At 50.5% G+C, this 17718-nt stretch overlaps 3 protein-coding genes and 1 long non-coding RNA gene across 6 annotated transcripts in view; 3 read left to right on the top strand and 1 right to left on the bottom strand.

Moving 5' to 3' along the window:
• Positions 1 to 17718, bottom strand: part of Ds (dachsous cadherin-related 1) — a 229895-nt gene that overhangs the window by 37862 nt on the left and 174315 nt on the right. The window contains exons 2-3 of the mRNA XM_076383766.1: positions 5734 to 5914; positions 662 to 1135 (exon numbers count right to left, since the gene is read on the bottom strand). Of these exons, the coding sequence (XP_076239881.1) occupies positions 662 to 1135; positions 5734 to 5914 (655 nt within the window). The remainder of the gene's footprint in view (positions 1 to 661; positions 1136 to 5733; positions 5915 to 17718) is intronic.
• Positions 2647 to 3797, top strand: LOC143182628 (uncharacterized). The gene is made up of 4 exons (XM_076383770.1): positions 2647 to 2787; positions 3007 to 3217; positions 3293 to 3567; positions 3661 to 3797. Exons 2-3 carry the CDS (start codon positions 3090 to 3092, stop codon positions 3510 to 3512), a joined length of 348 nt encoding a protein of 115 aa, XP_076239885.1. The 5' UTR covers positions 2647 to 2787; positions 3007 to 3089; the 3' UTR covers positions 3513 to 3567; positions 3661 to 3797.
• LOC143182629 (uncharacterized) lies at positions 3667 to 16348 on the top strand. 3 transcript variants are annotated; one of them, XR_013002499.1, is made up of 3 exons: positions 3667 to 3926; positions 10008 to 10312; positions 15594 to 16348. It is a non-coding gene; the product is annotated as an uncharacterized LOC143182629 (long non-coding RNA). The 3 variants fall into 3 exon arrangements; XR_013002497.1 differs by lacking the exon at positions 15594 to 16348 and having other exon boundaries at positions 10008 to 10496; XR_013002496.1 differs by lacking the exons at positions 10008 to 10312; positions 15594 to 16348 and adding an exon at positions 5966 to 6090.
• Positions 7168 to 8535, top strand: LOC143182530 (uncharacterized). The gene is made up of 4 exons (XM_076383569.1): positions 7168 to 7185; positions 7228 to 7261; positions 7312 to 7485; positions 8289 to 8535. The coding sequence occupies exons 1-4, from the start codon at positions 7168 to 7170 to the stop codon at positions 8525 to 8527; spliced, it is 465 nt and encodes a 154-aa protein (XP_076239684.1). The 3' UTR covers positions 8528 to 8535.

Here is a 17718-nt window from a genome sequence, read left to right as displayed (position 1 = left end):
ATGATTTACATGCCGTCGGTTCCCCCGTCGACAGAAGAAAGAGGGATACAGGATACTCGGGCCCGGCTGCGCCTCCTCTTATGCGATCGCGCGGACCCTGGCCTCTACGTACTTGCACGTACACCAACACGTGGGCGTTCGCTACGTCGCCGCCGTTTTCTCGTGACGCGACTATGCTAACGCGGTAACGCCGCGCGTGGAATACGTTTTCGATCCTCTCAGTGATCGTACTTTGTTTTTCAACCTACGTCGATTGGACCTGGTATAAGGGAAAGCTTACGCAACCCATCGCTGGAAATCGAGGGAAGAATAACCAGTTTTCATTGTTCAGACTTTGGGGAGGAAGCTGCGTGCTTTTTGAAGAGTGTTCCTGGCGAGTCAGTATCACAGTATAGTTAGCTTCATCAGGAGGTTGAGTGTCATACTGATACGATTATTATTATTCATTTATACGAGCATAAACGCTTTAGTATTCCTATGTCATACATATGTATCCTTGCAGGAGGTAGTTTAGTATAGGATAAGCCTTTTACTTGAGGATACTGATACTTCCAAGGGGCACAGCTTCCTCCTGAAAGCCTCAACAATGAAAACTTTATGTCGCCAGGCCCTGAAAGCCTCAAATCTCAGAAGCATAAAGGTAAAATGATCTTTGACGTACCTGGCGATGACGCAGCTGCATCTTTCACACCCCCAACGATACTATTCTGTGGGACAGTTTCCTTCATCGTGATGACGTATCTCGGTTTATCACAAGTGGCGACCCTGTGTCCAGGGGAGGACGTGGTGATCCTGACCTCGGCATCGACGGTGCTCTTCAGGCCAGCTGCATCAGTTGCTGTGACATTCAGCTGGTGCAACGGGGACCTGGACAGCAGACTAGGCCTGGCCACTTGGAGTTCCCCAGTATTGCGATCGATATGAAAAACCCCAGCCTCGTTGCCACTAGTAATACGATAGGCAACTTGGCCAAAGAGTCCTGCGTCCAGATCCGTGGCTACCAGCCTCAGGATTGGTCCCTGTACAGGACTGTCTCCCTTCAGAGTGACGTTGTATTTTCTAGGCTCGAACACTGGCCGATTGTCGTTGACGTCCGTCACCTGTACCCTCACGATGGCCACGGTGCTCAAGCCACCTGTCATCAAACAGTGAATTGATTAGGTTCCATAGGTGAAGGAGGGTTAGAAGGGAGGTTGGGAAGCACTGTGAAGGTGGACGCGTCGCGGGACCAGAAGTGCGAACCCGAGCGATTATGTTTATTTCATTCTCGAGCGAAATCCTCTTATCGAGCCAAATAATGTCGGGGTATTAGCCGGCGTAGAGAACGAATCTACGGGGACTCTCGAAGCTGGTCGACATAAATCACAGCCGCCCCGTACCATTGCCTTTTTTCGGAGCCAATCAGCCTCTTGCCTCCTTTCTACGTCTCTCTCCCGCGCTCTCTCGTTCTTTGCCGCGCTCCAAAGTTCATTCCTTCCGTTTTTCTCTTTCACCTTCCGCTCTCGGGGGCCTCCTTCCCTCGCACATTACTCCGAGCGCGCGTGTCGACCAGCGAACTTCTTACCCCCGGTGCAGGGTAATGCGCCCGCGGTAATATTTCAACCGAGAGGAATTTTTCGGCCCCAGCTCGGCCAGCGACTCCTCGCTGCTTCCCGCTCGTGCTGCTTTCCGAGCAATTACACGGCGAGATCGATCGATCAATACTCACCGGCTGGATCGAAGCGGATCAAAAAGAATGGAAAAAAGTCGCGAGCTGATAATTCGTTCGGCACAAGAAGTATCGCCTCCCTCCGTCAGTGATATACGGTCTGACGGAAAGTAATAACGCTCCAGCGATCGCTATCCGTAAATCACGTTATCCGTCGAGGCCTAATCGCGCGATGCCTCTTCCCTTCGTCGTATCGACGGTCGCCAGATTAATTAATCGACGCTGAGGCGCGGGCCAGCGACGCGATAACGCGTGGCCCGCTCCTGGTTGCCCTGGCTGATTTAGGCGAACCCCCGACGCAAGTGTTAATATTAAAGACAGTATGTAAAACGGGTAATCCGATGTTTAAACGGTTTACACCCGTAACTCATAGTAATATATGGACTCGGCCGCGCGGAGCTCCGAGCGCGACGAGATTTATAGGTACGAGTGTCATTGGAGTCATGCGTCAAGGGCCAGTCCCCCTCTCCCTGCTCTGCCCTCGCCGTTTCTCCTCCCTTCCTGCGGTGGACCGAAAAGAACGACGAAGCCTTCGGCCGTCTCTCCATGGCATCTTCTGTACGACTTCGAGGTATCGAAATGCCGATCTTCGGGCCCCTGCGATACTCGGCCACGCGAATTCCCTGCGAGAAATGCACCCCTAATTTCTCTATCGACCCGCTCCTTTTCTCTCCGACCTTCTCTCTCCCTTCCTACAGTCGTCCACCTTCCGCCTCTCCAGCCAGAGACGACCCTTCGGCATTCCTCGCGCATCTGGTCCTTGGAGATCGATCAAATTAACGATCGAATAAAACCGAAGAACCGAGAAGCGGATATCGGCGCGTTCGTCGAAGGACGCCGCTTCCTGGACGCAGGTCAACGTCGCCGCGGAGAGTCCCCCGTGAGAGCTTCCCCCTCCGATGGCCCCTTTTAATTTCACGCGCTCGATCGTCGAGGTACGAGTCCTTTTCGAGGTTCCTGCGGCGGAGGATACGGAACACGCGGAAGATTTATGTGCCCGACGGTTGCAGTGGCGCTCAGTCCAGAGAGGAGCGGAATTTGCTGATGGGGAACAGGAAGAGAGATCTGGATATGTGGGTGTGAGTGACTTTTTTTATTTTTCAGATATGTTACATATGAAGTCTGTTACTTTTTAACCCTCCGATGTCAGTGAAATTTATACCACTTGAAATCTGGTGTTTTCTGTGAATTAAATGGGTCATAGATATTCTGTAATCACTGGAGAATTATTTCGAATTTTCTTCTTCTATTTTTCTGCGTATTTGAAAAGGTATGAGTTATATCGTTTTGATTCGCAGCGAGAAATCTAACTCTACTTGGCGCACCCTCGTTTCAAATCAAAGGTTCCTCGATCGATGCTCCAGAAAAACGTCCCTGAACAATGATCGCTGGTGGGAGTTTCGTCCGAAAGATTTATGACACTGGTGTCAATAAAGTCACCAGTCGCCAGTGTCGTCCTGGCTTTCAGGAAGTTGCCGCAACCTGGGCCGCGCCTCTCTTTGCATTTCTGTACGCTGGTCGTAGGACGTGCATCAAGATGCGGGGAGCGTTTCGCATGAGCCTCACGTAATGCGCAATTTCCAGAAAGCAGATAACATCGAGCCCGGTCTCTGTTTCGTCAAGATCGCTACAGTCGCAACCGAAATCTCTCGTGATGTTATCCCAGTGTCGCATTGTTCAGTCGAATGGGTATCCATCTCGATGCACTTTGGAGAAACCCTTTGCTTCTTGGAGAAGAAAAACAGTTTTCAGGAAATACAGTGTCTGCTTGATAGAGACTTGCTACTCGTTGAGGAATTCATAGCAGTGGCCATTAAAATTGCAACAGACGATAGAAATTGTGTTTCTTGAATGCGATAGTAAATATAAACGTAACATCTAAATATCTAAATTCTTAAACAAATCGAACTTTCAAGGAAAGAATTGAATAATACTAATGGCAAATATTACAGATTTCTTCTCATATGGAAAAAGTACTGATATTTGAGAGGCGGTGCAATTTCTGTAGCCACTACTGTGTACAGCGTGGGATTCGTGGTGGTCGACTCAAGCTCCGAGATTTCTACTTTAATCTTCTCAAAAATGATGAACGACAGTGATCCCAAATATTCTTCCACTCTAAATAATTTCAAACTACACCGAATACAGCAACAAAACCACGAAGAGGAAATACTGTTATCTGCACAGTGTTGCATATCATTCTCAACATTATTTCAAAGTAAGTGAACAGATGCACAAGTTCGTGCTTCCTTTTTCCTTTTCCTTTTTTCTCAACGCCAGTCTCTGAGCTCTCTCAGCCAAAGGAAGTCTACAGGGCGAGGCGTTCGCGGATCTTCGGCTCGATTCAAAGCGTGGCCACTCGTAGGTAATAATTATCGTCATAGCTCCGCCGTTATCCGACACCATTAGCGCGATAGAGCGGCGCGTTTAGGTTATCGTTGCTCTTCCCAGATTCTTATCATCCAATGCGTTCCTCTCCGACACAGAGCACAAGCCTGCCTCGGTATCTCGTCCTCCGAGCGATCGGCAGTATATTCACAGGTCGCGAAATCATTCCTGGGAGTCTGGCGAGGCAGGTTTTTGCGCGACAGTGACGCGCCCAAGGGGATAGTTACCGCGGCTAGGCTTCCTGGGCGTTGATTTCGTGCCTCGTAATCGCGTATCTTGAAAAGCCATGCGTTGCCTAGCTGCGTCGTCTCTGGAGTCGTCAGCAGGTGGTATAAATCACGCGAGCTTACCTCGCATGGTGCACGCCTCGCGGTTGGTCCGCTGCGCTGTCATATCCGAGCGGTACTATTGTGGCGATGGTGTCGGCGAGGCTGGTAGCACACCGAACAATCGTATCGATAACGAGCGACAATTATGGAGCGGAGTCGCGCTGTTTGCAAAACGGCACGCAGCCAACAATAGAACCCCCTCGTTCTTGCTCCTTCATCTTCGCTTCCTTTCATTTCCGCTGCTCATCGCTCTCTAATTCTCCTATTAATACCTTGCTTCTCCATTATCCCCGCCATACCTGCCTCTATTTATTTAAACGCCTCTTGGATCGATAAAGAAGCTGCTACCTGTTGCCTCGGACGGATCAATGGACTTCAGTCGTTGTCCTCTAGCGCGAGGCTGTTGAAAATGGGCGCACCGTGCGCAGGCGACATAAATCATACACCCCATTACAGGGCTACTAGATCTTGGCACGGCGATAGCTAACCTCTTCCCCCGTTCTATCGCCGCGGCTCCCGTGGAAGCTTCTTTTTTCACTGCCTCTGTGTACGTGTGTGACGCCACGCCGAGGCTTCTTCCTCGTCCTCCGTCTCGCCTCTCCGCTAAGAGATAAGACCGAGGAAAAGCATTGTTCGCGCGGCCGCTTCTTTACGAACTCCTATTTTGGTCACGGAAGATTCGTTACGGTACGCCGACGCTAATCGATCGACATATCGGGCGAGAATTACGAGATATCGAGCAGGGTTCAAGGAACTGGCCCTTGATTACTTTTCTCGTGGTAGAGGGGTATGGGAGGAGCCTGGGGATCGGGAAGAGAAGAGTTTGGACTGGGGAGCTGCACATGAGGCATCGCTTGTTCAAGAAGACGTCTCTATTTCGATGGAGTCTTAAAGCTTTTTAAATTTCCCTTTGATTCTTAGTAATTAATTTAAATCTTTATGTCTGCCTATGGAATTTCAATCAACTAGCTTTTAAAAGAATACTGATATCTAAAAAACACTTTCAACGCTAACGTAGACTATTATTAAGTCATAGCTCGAGTCTAAATTAATGTTCCACTATTATACTTCTATTTCTACTATACTACAGTTTCATCTACTGTACAAATAATATTTTGCATGTAATAGAAGGTGAATAATTAAGACTATGTTAGACATGGTCCTACAATAAATTTGCCACCTCGAGTGGATCTACCCGAGAGTCCCTGTCATATTCAGAATTGTTAGCGAAGAGTGGGGGGGAATATATGAAGTGCTGCCTCCCAAGGAGCTCCCCAGTCTCCTTCATACAGTGAAATGAATACATACCTCTGTCGGTGGCGATGACTGGGACCTCCAGGTACGGGGCGGTTTCCCTGTCCAAGGGTGCCCTGACGCAGATATCACCAGTGTCGCTGCGCACCATCAGCTGCTCGCTCTCGACCCTCCCCGCGGCGAGCGTGTAATTCACCATCGCGTTCACGCCGCAATCTGGGTCGGTCGCCTGCACCTGAAACCGTCGGGATTTTCAAATTAATTGCGCGCCGTTGGGTAATTGCAGGGTGTCGCGGCGCGTTAAACAAACAGGGACGCGTCAGCGGACTCGAGGGTATCGATTAACAACCAGAGATTCACGAGTGGGGAGGCGCCGTTCTAGAGTCGGGACCCACCGAGCGCCGAGGCGATTTGTTTAATTTCGTTCAGCCTTCCTGAAACGGGATACCCGAGGATCGTCAGGAAGGTGGTCCATTTGTAATGGCGGGCCCGGTGACTAATTTGCCAGTGGTCCCGTTCACTCTCTCTCTCTCTCCCTGGCTCCTCTGGAGGATGAGGAGACGTTAAAACGACGGACGTGGGGGCGGTGATGGACGCCTCCAGTGCTCCCAGCACTTGTTATTTATGCGGCCACGCATCGCCACCTCTCATCCTCGATGGATTACAAGTGTTTCGCGGCGTCGCTCACGAAAATGCGAGGGCATATTTTTTCGACGCAACACTTCCTACCCAGGCTTCCCCGATCGACCCATTCTACTGCGTTTAACCGAGCTGTCTGACCGCAGAATGGATGAATCTACTGGGCCGAGATAAAGTGTCTCGTGAACGTAAAGTACTTCATCGTCGGGCGACTGTGCAAACCAGGCATTTTTAATTTCCCGCGGCACGATATCGGAAGTGCCGTTCAATGGATTATTATCGATGGCCGAAAGGTAATTGGCACGATGAAGCGAATCCTCGTCCTGGCGTGAAGGACGAGGATAGAGAATCCCGTAAATTCAACCGCACGAGGCGTAATTTGCGAGATGGTAGTCGTGTTGTGTGCCAATCGTCGGGAAGCAGAAGAAATCAAGACGCGAGTCAGCCCGGCGGTAATGAACCCTTTAACCCAGCAGAGCTGCCTTAATGACAGTTTAAAGTTTCTTCTGGCGGTCGAGGTATCGCGTTGGCCATCTAGCCGGATTCGAGCGCCTACCAGAGAAATCCAGGCATGTTCAACGCGAACGAGGAACAAGGAGACTCGATCGAGGGTTAATGATCGATTACGTCGTTACGTGTTAAAAACTTCTTAAACGGAGACGGTGATGAGAATCGAACCTCGGCGCAATTAGTACAGGGAAGAAGATGGTCGGCGAGGGAGCCTGAACGTGAATACCGAAGAGAGTGTAGGAACACGAGGGGAGGCGAAGAAAGACAAAAAGGAAGGAACGGAGGCTGCGGAGCCGAAGGAAGAGAGACAGTGGATAATAAAGCAGGAGTCCGCGAAGAATGATTTACTGGCAGACGGTCGAATAACTTTCCCGCCAACACTGTTGCCACCTTGAGAAGCCGTTGCGTGGTATCCACGGCTCGCTGGCCCCTAGTCCTTCGACGGAGAACACGGGGACGAGAAAAGGGTTAAAGACTGAAAAGAAAAAACGAGGGGCCCGGTACGGAAGGAAAGAAATTTGTCGATCCCTCTCTGGGCGACGAAGGAATTCCTTATTCCTTTCTGCGAAACGATTCGAAATATTCCAAGGGAAGAGGAGGAAGAGTCGACCGGCAGGTTTCACTCTTGTTCGAGCGACGGTGCCAATGAATTATTAGGTAATCTCATTAATAATACTGAATCCCATCGTTTCCTGTACAAGCCTCTACTCTATCGAGACTTCGTTAATCTTTCATGTTAGTTACGGCTTAATCTATCGCCACCGTCACCTATTCCCGAAGACGACCAGTTGCGATCCACGGGACGATGTTATCAGTCGCGTTTCTCCTCGCTGAATTATTAAGCACGTGATACAGTTCACGCTCAGAAGTATCTCGTTACGAGCTCTCTGCTCACAATTTTCCCGGCTAATCAAATAACTCATGATCGCGCGCAACGATAGTTTCACTTTCTATCGACAGATTAATTCTTATCCGTTCGCGCCAGTTTCAATCCCCACGCATCTGCATAATTTTCCAATTTAGATTTGCATTTCTAAATTGCGTTCCCGCGCCGCCTATCTTTCGTCGCCTATCAAATAATCCCGAGTGACGAGGACTGTTCCTTTGTTGCCTTGATTATCCCTTTCATCCTCCTTTTGCAATCGTTTTAAGAATCATTGCCTTTTCAAAGCACAGTAAACGTCATGTATACTATTCTACATTTTTTATTCACTTGTTAATAGGATAAACCCTTTGCATACAGAAGAAACTAAAAATGGGAAGGAAAAATGATATAGGTATAGTTGCAGCACAAACTCTGCTCCCGTTTTCTATTAATACTCAATTCTGCAGAGATCATAGAACGCTCCACAACGTTCCTCCCCTCTCGACAGGTTCGCGAGAGCTGTATTAAACCGCTCGCAGTTTTACCTGTTATCCCAGTGCACGGCGAATGTATACCACGCGATGCATTGTTCCAGCTGGTTTTGTTGCGCGCCGACCTTGCGGGGAATATCGATTTCAATCGGGGTGTATACGGAATACAATCCGCCGTGGGTTTCCTTCGAAAAGGCCGAGCACGGCTCTGAATACCAGTAAGCTCGAACCAAATACCTCGCGCCCTTCGCGGAGAATCGAGTTCTCGTGTGTTCAAAAACGTTCTGCTCACAAAGGCGCGACTACGAACGGAAGGAGAGGGACTCCATCGAATTTCCAATGAGTTTCCCCTTACCGGATCCGCGGCAAGAAAAATCTCAGCCACTGTCTGCCTCAGTGTTCAGAATTGGCAAGGAGTTGACGTCACTCGTTCGCTAGAAGTGCAGGAGGTGATTTTAAATCTAGTAGGAGCTTTGAGCTCATTGTATTTAACCCAGATTATTTTACTGTCTTGTGATAGATATTAAGGGTGGTCAGAGTTAATCGATTATTATTTCAATGTTAAAGAGCCAGAGCCAGACTAAGCCAAGTCTATTTACAATACAGTTACCTGACTCATCCTATACATTTCAGAACATCGAATATCGAAGAAGAGACAGTGATCCTCCCTTCTCTTCCCAAAGACTAGCTGTAAGGTCGGGGCGTCGATTCGGCGCGGTTCGTCGCGGACAAAGCCACGTCCTGTTACAGGTACAAATTGTCCAGGCCGCTAAAGTTATCGCCGTAAATCGCGGATGACTCGGCGGACCGCATCTGGTATGTGGAGTTTTACGCGGCGGCGGCGATGACGATACGCGTCGGCGCCGGCCATCTAAGCGATAGATGGTCCCGCAATCGGCCATTCCTCTCCGATGGGACGCGCTCGAACGCGTGGCTGTAATTGCACGCGCGTTCCTCCTTCCCCCCTCTGCGCTCGTGGCTTTTTCGCCGTCGAGTGAGTTGCGAAACGGAAGTAAAAAGACGGCGGAATCGGCAATAAGAGAAGAAGGGGACGGTTTCGTGGGGACCCTAGGAAAAAGCAACCCCGGTAGACACTCGCGTGTAGGATGCAATTACCCCTGGAAGATATGGAGTTTCGATCATATAGATTCATAGCTCTTCAACGCTGAAGAAGGCGCTATTACCACAGGTATAATCGATCTTCTGCGTAATTGCTAGACCGGTTTGCAACGCTCGCGATCCTTCGCTACAGTTCAATATAGTCAGCTTTGAGTTTCCTTCGCGATGCAGGCTATCCGATAGCGTCTGGTTTGTTTCTTCGTTTCTGGGCGGTTTTACGATTCAGCCGCGGTTTCGCCTCCCTCTTCGATCGAAGGGGTCCCCCTGGCTCGCGAGGAGTCGCGGCCAGCTCGCGGCCAGCTCGCGGCCAGCTCGCGGCCTGATTAATGCGAGCGATGGAACGAGTTAATGGCCCCGCCTTTCAGTATTCCCATCATAAAGGAAAAATATTCGTTAATATTGTATGAAATTCCCGCGCATTAAGCTCGCGGAAAGGCCACGCATTCCCTGGGGTCAACGATGCCGCGGCGCAACAGAGCCGCTCGAAGAGTCTACACGCTGCGCCGCGATCATTGCCGCTCCGACGTACTACGATATTTCATACGATTATCCTTTACGTCAGTGGCTCAGTGAATCATCCCCAGAGGCGGTGGTGTCATCCTTTGAGAGCTCGTGTAATCCTGCTTGTCGATGAAACCGTGGCGAAATGCGCGATTCTTCCTAATTACCTGCTCTGTGTCGCTGATACTAATGTTCTGTTGCAGGTATTCGAGGTGTTGCAGCATGGATGTCGAGGAGTTTATGAGGTGATTTTATGTACCGAGATGAGAGGAAAATGGAATACAACGACATCCAGTCTTCGTTTACGAGTTATTGATTATTGGAGAAGAAGAGAGTGCTGTGCGTCTGACTCGAGGTCTTATTCTACTGAAGGAGCGCGCTAGGTGGAACAGAGCGGCCAGTGGCAGTAAAAGACATCTCTTCTTAAGTAGAATTAGATCTGTATATAAATAGAATAGGTCTGCACAGAAGCAGAATAGGACACCACATAAGTAGAACAAGTCTCTGCGTAAGTAGTATAGATCTACGCATAAGTAGAATAGGTCTATGCATCAAACACCTCACGGACCCTTACAATACACCTTCTCCTGAAACTTTAAGAGAACTCTATCCACCTCTCCTCTTATTTTCTCATCTCATCAATGTGTACACATCTTGTATCCCTACTCTAACCCATATAAAGTAGCGTTGTTATCAAATACATGTCTAAATAAATTTATTTCTCCTCCCTCATCCTTAAAGTCCAACTTCCAAGACGCTCCCCCTTTTTGCAGCGTCCCACGAGAAATCTGACACACAGGATCGCGGGATGCTGCGTTAACCGAGTACTCGAGGGCCACCTAGCACTAATCGAGTACCAACCGATCCCCCTGAACATCGCGGCGCGACCGTCCTTCCTCGTCCTCGCTTCCTGCCACCACCCTCCAGGACATGGGAGAGCGGCATTCGAGGGTTTTTCTCCGTGGCTCGGGTCCTAACCCCCCGTCGTCCCAGTGCTTTCCGTCGGTCGTGCGTGCGACCACGCGGGCCGCTGGTTTTTGCCCGCTCGAGCTCGACAGATAGAGCTGTTGGTCGAGTAAGCCGAGAAGCCATCCTCGGTATTCCCGGCTCGCCGACTCTCTGATGGACTGACAGTCGTCCGCTGCTGCCACGAGTATTCCTCGCGATCCTTTCACTCTTCCTTCCTATCCGCGCGTTCTTCTCGGTCTCCAGATGGGAAGCGTTTCCTGTCCCCCGCGACGACGTTTCTTCTCGTCGAGGAGGGCCAGCGATTTCGGTCAACTGCCGTCGCGGGCAAAGGCTGTCCTTCAACTCGGCACCGAGTACTGTCTCTATACGAGCTTGGGGAGAGGCATGGGTCCTTTCGGGATGCGTGGGTGGGGATCAGCTGAGGGAGGTTCAGAGGGAAGCAGGTGAGTCGTTTTAATCCAATGGGTAGAGTTGGGAAGGTTGTACAGGGAAAAGAGGGGACCTCGATTGCTTCGTGAATACTAGACGTCGAGTCCTCGTGTAGCGCGATTCCAGGAAACACTCGTTCGCTCCTCGCGTACACCATTTTTATCTGTTGTAGGCGCATTTAAAATTCCTGTCATTTGCACATAAGAGCGCCTAATTGCGCGACCACGCGATGCCAAGGTCCCTCGCGCACGCGAGCCATCCGACTATCTACTCCATTCGAAGAGGCTGAGCTCCCTCCCTCGATGACGAACCGGAAGTTTCGTGGGTGGACGCCGGCGATGCGCCACGACCCTTTGTCACGCGAATTGACATGCAGGAACGATGCCCGGTTGGCCGTCACGTGAGTCACCGCGGGTGTGCGGCCGCACAATTAGCTGGATGCGTATTCCGTTTGCATAAATAAATATGCGCGTGTTTGCCTCCCCCTCTGGCCCCTGCGCCGACCGTCCCTCTCTCTTCTCCCACAGGGACCTCTTGCTCATCGTCCTTCGCGTTTTCTCCCTGGGCCCTCGAGAGCGCGCGTGCGTGCCAGCGTTCGCACGTAGGCCGCAAATAGACGGTGAAAAATCGCGGGGAGCTGAAGTAAGAAGGAAACGAGCCGGGGGAAAAACGAGGACAACGAGGCGGAGCTGAAAAGGGGGACGAAGAAGAGGCAGAGTGGTAAACGCTCGCCCTGTATCTCCAAATAGAGACTCCTGCTTCGCGGACTAATTGAACCGAGGATTTTTCCCGCGCACACAATAACCATTACCGAGGGTTGCGTGTCCGCCTCGGAATCCGCGGTTTTATGCGTTCGCCGCTCCATTTCGTCGCGGCAGCCGATAATAGAGCGCTTAGAATATCATAGTAATTGCATCGCGGGGAGGTTAGAGGGATCACGGCGGAAGAAATTAAATGGTAATTATCGCGAGGCTCGGGAAATCGTCGGATTCCTCCGTCGAGGAAAGAATCGGCGCAAATTGACTGGCCGAGGAACGGTGCATGTCGGGCCTGGAACCTCCGCGGCAAGAAAATAATCGAAGCTCGGCGTTCGAGGCAGAGGCAGGCGCAGTTACAGCCCGTATACACGACGTACGGTACTAAATGTCGTGAGCAGTACCGAGGCCGACGCTTTACATACGAGCTCGCGAGAGTGCCGCGGCAAAAGTGACCGCGGACCGCGACGAGGAGAGGGGAAGCCCTCACAATGCTACCAACCCGACGAACTCTATAGAGCTGTCACTCACTGTTGCCTGGAGAGTCGGTTGCGAGACACGGCTCGTCCTCTCTCTCTCTCGATTTTCCCCTCACGCTGCTCCCTCTCCTCCTCGCCTCTCCTCGCGTCTTCCTGGATACTGCCACGCGAAGAAGTACAACGGTTTCATCGACGTTGATTTTCTATGGGGGTTGGATAAGGAACATCCAAGTGTCACGGATATCACTCGGCCTGTAGACGCGCTGTCGATGAGCCGATGATCGCGAGAGTCCCCCTTCGCGGTTTCGCAGATTCAATCGGCGGGCCAAAAAAGGCGAGGAATCGATCCCTGGGACAGTGACGGCGACGCGTCCGTTTCCTCGTGAAAGGAACAACGCTGGGGCTCCTCTTAACCTTTGCTCTCGGGGCGCGTGTTTTCGCGGCGGAACAGCGAGCCGAGGGGAAGAGTCGATCGGGCCCTCTGGAGGGTCGGTGGCCGGTAATTGCGATGAGATATGGCGGCCACTTCTCATTAAAATAGTTTAATATATATTTGTCAAGCTATCACCGCGACGCATGTCTCGCCATTCGTTATCGCCTCTCCTCCCTTCCTACGCCCCTTCTCCCCCTTTGAGGGACGCCAGGGGATCGGGCTTTATTTTTCGCAAATTCGGCATTCGGCTAATAGCGGCCGTTTGTCTCGTTGTCACCGAGCGAAATTCAGCCGCGTACACGAAGCGACCCGCCGCGAGGAGCGACCGCACCCTCCTCGGGAACACGGACGCCACTGGGGCTTCTTTTATTTCCTGCACGAAGAACGAGAGGCGGTTTAATGACCACAGGCCTCCGTTCGCTACCAAATCGATTAAACTGTCAATAGATATGCCCATAGGGCAGCCAGACGTGTTAGGATCTCGCGGGCTTCCCAGCGTTCCTAGGATCGCCACTTCTCGCGGCTTTTTCCTCTTGTTTTTCCCTGCTCTCATAACCATGCGCGAAGGATGCTGGGGTGCAGAAGAGCTCGTTAGTAATCTCCCTCTAGAATCGAGCGGCGCATACGAGCCGTGGGCGGATGGCGACAGTTAAATCTGCAGTTTAAGCGCGAGGGGCTCGTTGCGCGACACTACGCGCCGGGCCGTTTTTACGCGCGTTAAGCGAGTCAAAAGTGGCGTACCAGAGCTCGGTAATTGGAGTCCGACGCGTCACAGAGTTGCAACGCGACCTTGGCCAAGGTGCCAGGGGTTTATCCTCCAGAGGAGCAGCTATCTTCTCGGCGAGATAGTTCGAGGCACGTAAGCTCCGCGTTACGACCGATTTCGCTGGGTCGCCGCAATTAACGTTCCAACCGAGGCTTTATAATACAAAATCCCCGATCGTTCGCAGGAATTTCCCTCAACCAGGTCGTTAAACGCCATGCAACATTTTAATTCCGCCGAGGAGCGACAATGTGGCACATTCCCCTAGGAATACACCGCCCGCCAAAAGTCTGCAATTACTTGGTACTTCTTGTTAACCCTTTAACCTTTATATGAAATGTAATGACGCTAAATATCAAATACAATCCTTTTATTAGTGACTACAATATTCTTTTTCGAACGATGTAGCATCTATATTTGCCCAGTGCTTCTTCGAGATAAAATACTCCATCCCCCAGGAGTTATACTTTGCTTAACGATAGGTAACTTTTATTTCCCTCAATCCAGAGAGCGATTTGAAAGTTTTGGCGGGCAGTGTTCCCTGGAGCTTATCGACGAAAGCCCTCCGAATAACTCAGACTTTTACGAGAGTCCTGAAAGCACGATCTCGGCCGCGGCGATCTCAGGAAAAAGCGGAGAATATAAATATAAGCGGAGACAAAGAGGATCGAGGAACTCGCGGCTCGCCGAGACCAGTTTATTATTATTCGGCAACCGCCCACGCGTAGCTGGCTCCCCCCCGACCGGTTGCCCCGTTGCCCGATTCCTGGCCTCGGATTCCGCGTTCCTCCGCTCTGTCCTTTACTCTTCTTCCCCTGTCCGTCGCTTATTCTCCTCGCGACGGGCCTTCCTCGAAAGCGAGTCGTGGAAATGCAACTGTCTGCCGAGCGTGCCGCGCAACCATCGGCGGGTTAAGAGAAAGGTCGTCGATTAAGATAGCTGTCTGGTGTTGTTCGTGGCGTGCCTTCCATAGCCCCTTCGCTACCCTCGCTTCCCTCCCATCGGACAGTCTGCCTGCAGATAGGCCGTCGTCGCTTCGCGTGGTTTGTCTCAATAGAATACGATCTACGGACCGGTCCACCGACACCCGCTACTTTTTCGCCACTTCCTTGGACTTCTATTGATCGCTGATGCAACCGTTTCCAGGAGAACTTGGGCTGGGTGAGAATTAGCTACTTTGCTCAGTAGTATTCTCTTTGATCTAGATTTAGAGAGGCTGCAGTGAGTTGAAATACTCTGGCGAAGTTCTACTTGCAGTATGTTTGAGAAAGGATTGCGATACGAGGGCAACAGAGTTGCTAGTGCTTGCACAGGTTAAGGAAGAGGCTCCTACTGTGGCGACTGTAAAGTATTCCTTTCATGCAACCCTCTATTCGACAATGTATTAATTGTTCCCGCTTGAAGAGGCCTTTCCAAGTGTCCCACAAAAAGAAGAGAGGGATCTGGAATGATCGATGTCCATCGCGGAGTACCTAGCGTTCGGAGTAATTGCAGGGCGACCGTCTGGGCGCAATCCACGATCGTGGAAGGCCGCGATCGGTTGCCAGCAGCGTGGCCGGCGAAAGAACAGCCGGATAAACGAGATCGCAATAATCGATACACCTATCCTCGCATTAAGGGATCCCCTTGCGCCTTGTAAGTCCGTCCGCGATATTATTGATCCTGCGCACGCAATCGGCCGTATCCCATTGCGATTTAATCGATCGTACCGATTAATAATCGCGTCTCTGAATAACCCCGGCCTTTTCTCTCTTTTCACCGCTCGCCTCTCGGGCCCCAAGCCCCCCCAAGTCCCCAGTGAAAAATCTCCTCCGCCGCTGGTTTCCCTACCACCTCTCCCGCGTCTCCGCGGCGACTTGGCACCCAATATAGCGAGACGAATTTATTACGGTCGGCCAGCCGTCGCGCGTTCATATCTTTTCGCGAGGCGCGTACGTTCACGGGGTCGACGCGTGTTCCAGACCGTAGGAGCCTATCGTGTAGCGGCTCCCCGTCAGAGGAGAACGCGTTCGTAATCGATATTTCGCATTAGTCGAAGTGGCCAGGGCCCCCGACCCTCGGGACGGAATTTCGAGAGGGACGGAGGGAAATCGAGGGCCAGAGCAGCGACGAGGGTTCGCGACTTCGCACGCTTCGTCTTCGTGGAATTGCGAGAACTTTGAAGATTAATGGGACCACGGGGAATCCGGCTCGCGTTTTTGTCGCCTGGACTCGATCAGTCCTGGACCCTGACAGCACTCGGCCGCGCCGCGAATCACGTTTCGCTCGTACGATCGGTTGCATTGTAATAAACCAAAAACCGTGTATGTTCACCTGCCATCGGGATATCGACGGCACGGCGCCTGTGGAGCGACCTCACTTTCGCCGATACGGGGGCATAGAAAAAGCTTGACGGATGGGAAACTTAAATAGCCGCGACTTTTCGAGGAAAGTTGAATCGGTTTTCGAGCACACAGGTGTGGTAGGTTCGAGTGTGAGTTGTGAGTGGACGTGTCGCCGCAGATGATGGGGAATTTCTGAGATTAATGGGAGCGTGGGGAACCTGATTCACATTTTTCTTGTCTCTCCCATTTGGCGGGCGAGACACGGCTCACCTTGCCTTCCTTCGTAGGTATGTTGTAAACTTAAGAATAATGATAATAATTGTACTGATAGTGCGAAAATTGTATTGCTTGTACGTGTTATGGAAATATATTATAATACAGAAAGTAGAAAATTGGTCTTATTCTTTATTATCGTCAACACATATATCAATTCCAAAGAAGTGTATAAGACCGGTATTGACAATGCAAATTTAGTGGCTATGCACCATTCTCCAGAGATGTCTTTGCCACTGATGAAAGTGTTTTCAATAAAGCGGTGAAGAAGAATACGCATGCGTGATGACCATGCGTGAGTATAACATCTAAAGCTCGCAGTCGATCAAATCATTATGCCTGCGGCAGCCGCAGCGGATGGATCTCGCCGTCCCTTCCTTTCTTTCCTCCTAACCACTTCCAACTTTCCAGCATCTATTATCCTCTTTACCTGGAACTTTCTGCCTGCATTCTACGCCTCAGTCCCTATGCACCAAGTCTTACGCCCTTAGGTCCGTACCTTACGTCTCAACGCTGGTGCCTTACACCCTACGTTGTGTAAGTACTATACGAACCTACACTATCCTACAACACCACCCTCCATTACCCTAAACCACCCTACACTACCCAATATAACCCTACATCATCCCAGACAACACAACACTACTCTACACTAACCTCCACCACCATCCCACAACACCCTACACTTTCCAACAACACTCTACACTCTCCAACAGTATCCTACACTATTCTCCTCCACTTTAAACTATCCTACATTAAACAAAACTCTGCCCTATACAATCCCAGTATATTATATTCCAATTTTACTTGTCAAAAATTAGAAAATTGCATTTTACAAAAGCGAGAATTAATAAGTGGCGCTATCTAGCGGTCAAAGTCGGAACTAAAATAAGAAATTTTATTTTTAGTTCGGCCCTGAACCGCTAGATGGCGCCACTTGTCAATTCCCAAAATTTCCAAAAATGCTCCTCGCGAAAATGGGAATTGACCAGTGGCGCCACCTATCGCAAAAATTCGGAACTAAAATAAGAAATGATATTTTTAGTTCGGCCCTGAGCCGCTAGATGGCGCCACTTGTCAATTCCGAAAATGCTGCACACGAAAATGGGAATTGACAAGTGGCGCCATCTAGCGGCTCAGGGCCGAACTAAAAATATCATTTCTTATTTTCGTTCATATTTTCGCCGCTAGATGGCGCCACTTGTCAATTCCGAAAATGCTGCACACGAAAATGGGAATTGACAAGTGGCGCCATCTAGCGGCTCAGGGCCGAACTAAAAATATCATTTCTTGTTTTAGTTCCAACTTTGTCCGCTAGATGGCGCCACTTGTCAATTCCGAAAATGCTCCCCACGAAAATGGGAATTGACAAGTGGCGCCATCTAGCGGTGAAAGTTGGAACTAAAATAAGAAATGATATTTTTAGTTCGGCCCTGAGCCGTTAGATGGCGCCGCTTGTCAATTCCCATTTTCGTGTGCAGCATTTTCG

The sequence above is a fragment of the Calliopsis andreniformis genome, chromosome 8, assembly GCF_051401765.1.
Source record: "Calliopsis andreniformis isolate RMS-2024a chromosome 8, iyCalAndr_principal, whole genome shotgun sequence".
NCBI lineage: Eukaryota > Metazoa > Arthropoda > Insecta > Hymenoptera > Andrenidae > Calliopsis > Calliopsis andreniformis.
Note: the sequence above shows the minus strand (reverse complement) of the source record. Positions and strands in the feature narration are given on the sequence as shown.